Source organism: Pseudochaenichthys georgianus, chromosome 4 (assembly GCF_902827115.2).
Source record: "Pseudochaenichthys georgianus chromosome 4, fPseGeo1.2, whole genome shotgun sequence".
Classification (NCBI taxonomy): Eukaryota; Metazoa; Chordata; class Actinopteri; order Perciformes; family Channichthyidae; genus Pseudochaenichthys; species Pseudochaenichthys georgianus.
Window position 1 is genome coordinate 3682744 of NC_047506.1, and position 6155 is coordinate 3688898.

General features: G+C 40.5%; 1 protein-coding gene across 1 annotated transcript; it reads left to right on the forward strand.

The window, feature by feature from the left end:
* Positions 1-2569: 2569 nt before the first annotated feature.
* On the forward strand, positions 2570-5422 carry LOC117445158 (uncharacterized). The gene is made up of 7 exons (XM_071202981.1): positions 2570-2627; positions 2827-2877; positions 3002-3034; positions 3517-3567; positions 3692-3724; positions 4386-4454; positions 5049-5422. The coding sequence occupies exons 1-7, from the start codon at positions 2624-2626 to the stop codon at positions 5303-5305; spliced, it is 498 nt and encodes a 165-aa protein (XP_071059082.1). The 5' UTR covers positions 2570-2623; the 3' UTR covers positions 5306-5422.
* Positions 5423-6155: the final 733 nt, after the last annotated feature.

The following is a 6155-nucleotide window of genomic DNA, read 5'->3' on the forward strand; positions in this document are numbered from 1 at the left end:
GGCAACAACTTCTTTGTGGTGATTAAATCTGCCTCTGAGAGTAAAAAGAGTGAGTCAGTAAGTCAAATGCTTACTTCACTTGTACAATATTTTTGAAACTCAATAGTAATGACTTTCTAATGCTCTGTTTAGTTTGCTCCTGCTTCTGGCACAAATCCTGCTATGATCAAGACTCGAAGATGAACCTGAAAACACAGCAATTTGTGAGTTGGTTCTCTGAATTAATCTTAAAGTTGTGCACTTAAAGGCTCATGGTAGTAATACTCCCTTTTTTATCAGGATTTCAAAGAACCAACTTCAGCTGAAGCTACATCATCAGAGGAGGAATATGTACCAGATTCCTATCCAGACAGTTATTCGGATAGTTCATTGGAATTGTTAATAGAGCCTCCAAAAAAAGTAACTAAATTAAACTCTGAAATACAATATGTTGAAGCGTCGTGCAGTGAGTCTGCATCGAAGAAGACAGAAAAAAGCCACATTCTAGGAGGTTTCATGGAAGAAGAGGAAAAATCCTTACCTAACGTCAGCACAGCGCATCTTGAAAAGACTTGTAGGGAAGCCAAACAAGCACACGTATTAGGAGTTCAGGCTAAAGACAATGCTACCGTAACATCTGTTAGGGAACGAACCGAAGCTTCTGAAGATCAGTGCTTACTTTCTTCAAACAAACCCTCTTCAGTAAGCCACAAAACGTTTTGCTACATTTGTGGAAAACCACAGTCAAAATTTACACGTCACTTGAAAACCCATGAGAAGACAAGTGTGGATGTTGCTCAAGCTTTAGCACTCCCAAAGGACTCAAAAGAACGTAAGAAAATGCTCAACAAACTACGGAACAAGGGGAACTATGAACACAATAAAGAGGTTTTAACAAGTGGGTCCGGATTGCTGAAACTTAGACGCAAATCAAAGAAAGAGTATGATTCAAAAGACTATGTGCACTGCATGTATTGCCAGGCTTTGTATCTTCAGAGAGATCTGTGGCGCCATGTACGGATATGTTCTTTAAAGCCTGCGGAAGCCAATGCAGGGTCAGAAAGAACTAGGGTCTTGTCAATGGCCAGTATGGCGGAGTCGACATTGTGTCAGCAGATATCACCAGGTGTTTGGAAGATGTTAACTGCGGTGAAATCTGATGACATTTCTGCTGCTGTCCGCAGCGACTTCTGCATTCTTCAACTGGCCCAGTCATTCTTCAACAAACATGGACAGGATCCCACCAAATATGATTATATTCGACAGAAACTCCGAGAAGTTGGAAGACTTCTTCTCACACTGCGCAAAGAATTTTCCATACAAACTCTTGAGGAGGCTGTAAGACCTGCCAACTTCCATGTGGTCATCCGTGCTGTCAAAAGAGTGTCTGGATTTAAGGAAGAAAAGCACTTCTACCAAACTCCAAGCCTAGCACTTAAGTTGGGCCACTCATTGCGAAAGATATGTGACATCATACACTGCAGAGCTCTGATGGCAGAAGACAGTGAGCTTATAAAGTCCACCCAGACTTTTCAAACACTGTATACCTCAAAGTGGTCTGAACTTGTCTCACACACAGCTTTGACAACCTTAAATGAGGCGCGCTTCAACAAGCCATCTACTCTGCCTTTTACAGCAGACGTCCAACTTCTCCACCAACATCTGGAGAAAACCGCAAGTTTAGCATATGAGGAGTTAGAAAAGACGCCATCACCACATATCTATGCTAAACTTTGCAAAGCAACTCTGGCAAAGATAATACTCTTCAACCGAAGACGTGGAGGAGAAGTGTCAAAAATGCACGTCAAAGGCTTTCTCGAGAGGGACACGACTGCCTTACACAAGGATGTCGCCGTTGGCCTTTCAAAGTTTGAACAAAAACTTTGTAAGCATTTTAGTCGTGTGGAAATTAGGGGAAAAAGAGGGCGCAAAGTTGCTGTTCTGCTATCACCGGACATGGTTGATGCTTTAAAACAACTCTTAAGCAAAAGAAAAGAATGTGGAATTCCAGAAGACAACTGTTTCTTGTTTGCAAGACCTCAATGTTTGACTCCTTACAGAGGACAGGACTGTCTAAGGATATATGCTTATGAATGTGGCGCCAAGAACCCCGAACTTCTGAGGTCGACACAGTTGCGCAAACATGTTGCAACTTTGTCCCAGGTCTTGAACCTCAAGAACCATGAGTTGGACCAAGTTGCTGACTTCCTAGGACACGTGTCCACAGACAGTATTACAGGCTCCCAGAGGCAACAACCCAGCTGGCAAAAATATCGAAACTCTTCCTCGCCATGGAGAAAGGGTCCCTCAAAGATCTTCAAGGCAAAACACTGGAAGAGATTCAAATAGAAGGTATTACTATTGTAAAGTTATTTAAAGGATTACAAGCACTGTGAACAGTCATTTACTGAAGCAAAATGTAATATATAGACAACCTTTAGAAATCCATCATTATAACTTTAGCATTCATCAAGCTTCAGATTTATCACAATTTAAAAAAAATGGTAACTTAATATTTGCAATGCTAAACGTCTTTGATGCTAAAAGTTTTATTTTGACAGATAACTTAGACTTGACTGATATCGGGGAAAGTGAAGACAGTGAGGCGGAAGAGGAGGATCCTGCCCCACATCTAAAGACAAATATGGGTAAATTAATGTAAATATACAAACATGAAATTATTAAAATCCAAATAAGAATAGTAGATTATGGCCGCACAGTCTGTGTGGGCATCTTAAAGTACAGTTAAATAGTAGAATTGTTTAACTGATTGATCTCATATCTGAATTGGCACCAACCTGTTCACATCACATGACCAATTATATTGACCTGTACTAACATTTGCAGGGATGGAGACAGCAAGGCGTCCTGTTGAGGAACCTCCAGGCACCTCAGATGGTAGGACCGCCCCCCCACCTCAGTCCTTCAGTATACTCAGATATTTTAATGTAATTGCATGTAGACTAGGCAATGTTACTGAAGGTTACAATGCGTTTTCTAATATTTTATTATCCATTTTCAGATATTGATTCCGCCCTAGAAGGCCCTTCTAAAGGTATGAAAGGAAGAGAAGTTTTAACTAGCAAGTATATCTCAAATGAGGGCTTTTAGTCATCTTTGGTTCAACAACAGATTTATATTCAAGAGTTGAGAAGCTTTCATTTTGCTTGGACTACTTTCTGGTCAAATAATTGTCCTTCAAACATTCATCCCCATCTCCATTTTCCAAATGACTTGACTTTTCCAGATGAAAAGGGACATGCAAGACTTTCAAATCACTCACATTCATTCAATGCAACACACATTTTCTCCCGTCTTTTACATATTCAATTCAATTCAAAGGCTTTATTGTCACATGCACAGAATCTACAGTGTAGTCTGGCAGTGAAATGATTGCGTCCCAATCTCCTCCAACAATGCAACATAGTATATACAGGGGCAGCTCCGTCCTGGTGATGTGCTGTGCAGCTTTCACCACCCTCTGTAACCTGTTCACATCACATGACCAATTATATTGACCTGTACTAACATTTGCAGGGATGGAGACAGCAAGGCGTCCTGTTGAGGAACCTCCAGGCACCTCAGATGGTAGGACCGCCCCCCCACCTCAGTCCTTCAGTATACTCAGATATTTTAATGTAATTGCATGTAGGCTAAGCAATGTTACTGAAGGTTACAATGCGTTTTCTAATATTTTATTATCCATTTTCAGATATTGATTCCGCCCTAGAAGGCCCTTCTAAAGGTATGAAAGGAAGAGAAGTTTTTAACTAGCAAGTATATCTCAAATGAGGGCTTTTAGTCATCTTTGGCAGTCTGGCAGTGAAATTATTGCGTCCCAATCTCCTCCAACAATGCAACATAGTATATACAGGGGCAGCTCCGTCCTGGTGATGTTCTGTGCAGTTTTCACCACCCTCTGTAAAGCCTTACGGTTAAGGGCGGTGCAGCTGCCATACTCTCTATGGTGCACCTGTAAAAATGGCAGAGTATCCTGGAGTCCATGTTGAACCTCCGCATTCTGTGGAGGATGAAGAGCCGCTGTTCTTCTGTCAAGCTGCTATCATCTAAATGTCGGTGCTCCTTCAAATGTTTTTGATATCTTAAAATCACTCTCAGCAAAGGCTACATCAATTTTGTTAATTTTGGTCCAAAGCGACTTACAATAAACGACACAACATTGTTAGAACAAGAGCTGAGCAGGAGCATTTACTTAAAATAAGCTAGTCCACAGTAAAAGCTGCTCAGTAGGTGCACAACTTTAAGTATCACCTTTTTCTTTTTGTCAAGGTGCGGGTGTAGACTCCTTGCTTTTGTAATCATGTAATAACATAATAGCTGAAATGAAGATTGAATATTTACACACATCTCTTGGTTAAGATGGATGTTTTCTTCTTCTTTTCTAGCATTGAACACAAATGCAGATGAGAATGACAAGGAGCCTGGCAGGAGAGGGGACATGCATGAGCCACCTGGTAAATGTACACAACACATACACAAAATGCTACTACCAATGAGTCACTTTCTCAAGCATGGAGGTTAAACCCTGGTTCAGGTTATCGTGAAGCATTAAACGTTAAAGCCATGAACTGAATTTTTCTGTTAAACTGGAAGATTTGAGTTTATCATGACCAAAAATTAAAAGAATATGGTTTCCTGAAACTATTCTATAACTGTTCCATGCGTCTTTTTCCTGTTAAGTCATTTAAAAACATTGTGAGGACGAAATACAAGTCTCAGAAAACTTGATCCTGTTAGTACTATTATGTCAAATATTAACTTTAAGCTGCTTAAGTAAAAAATAAACAACGTAACCCTACATACAGAAGAATCATTCCTGCAAGCTCTGCACAGTTAGACTTACAGATGTTTAAATATGGCAAAGAGCAAGCATTAGCATTTGAACCAGCACAATATCATAAATTGGAAGAAGGAAAGCCGGAAAGACAGTTCGATGGCTTCATCCCAAACCCATTTGTAGTTATAGTTTTAGTAAGTAACATAATACATCTTAAATAAAATACGTGTTAACGTGGTTACCATTGACTGATCTCTTTTTCTGTTTGTAGAGTCTCTTGAAAATGCTGTGGAGAGGAATCCCAGGAGGATGCAAAAACAAAAGTGGTCTCCAAAAGAGGTGGCAGCCGTTTTCAGACATTTTAATGCACACATTGCCAAGGGGAAATTGGCAACGATGATAGAATGCAGACAGTGCCAAGCTGCAGAGCATCCTATTCTGGCTGGTCGCTCTTTACAAAATATTAGAGACTTCGTCAGGAACCAAGGCACGACTCGGAAGAAAAAAGCACTGCTACAAAAAAGATGATGGCATTTAATTGAACATGCAGTGAGGACAGTTCACAGTTCAACTTCATTATTATGTTACATGTAGGAGCAATGTTTTATTATAAGGATAATTACGAGATTAAAGCAGTTATGTTAGGAGAATAAAGAAGAAATCAGTCCGGGGGCTGAGGGGTCGTTGCAACAGATAGTTATATTGAAGGATTGGAACTTCACGGATCAAACACTCATAAACAAAACGTTGCTAAAACAGAAACTAACTACCGTAATAAGGTAAACAACTATCCACAATCAAAACAACTTCACACCCGCCGCCCTCTGAGCTGGACACATCACACAGGTGTCCTCTGTCTGCAGCCGGAGGAGAGAGGAGGGGTCAGGGACCGTCTACGAAGTGCAACACTGAATAAAGATACTATACTCGATAACTCAAAAATATGTGGTTTTAGTAGTTTATTTGCAGTCTTTTTTTCAGTGTTGCACTTTGTAGACGGTCCCTGACCCCTCCTCTCTCCTCCGGCTGCAGACAGACACCTGTGTGATGTGTCCAGCTCAGAGGGCGGCGGGTGTGAGGTTGTTTTTGATGAAATTGGATTGTGGATAGTTGTTTACCTTATTACGGTAGTTAGTTTGTGTTTTAGCAACGTTTTGTTTATGAGTTATTGATCCGTTCCAGTTCCAATTTGTCAATATAACTTCCCTAAAGATCTGCTGCAACGACCCCTCAGCCCCGGGATAATTTCATCTTTATTCTCCTAACATAGCGACTTTAATCTCGTAATTATGACTTTATTCTCCTATCTTTTCTTTTGTTTGTGGCCCTAATCCTCTGTCGTACCAAGGTAATGCTGGAAGGAGAGTTATATGTTTCA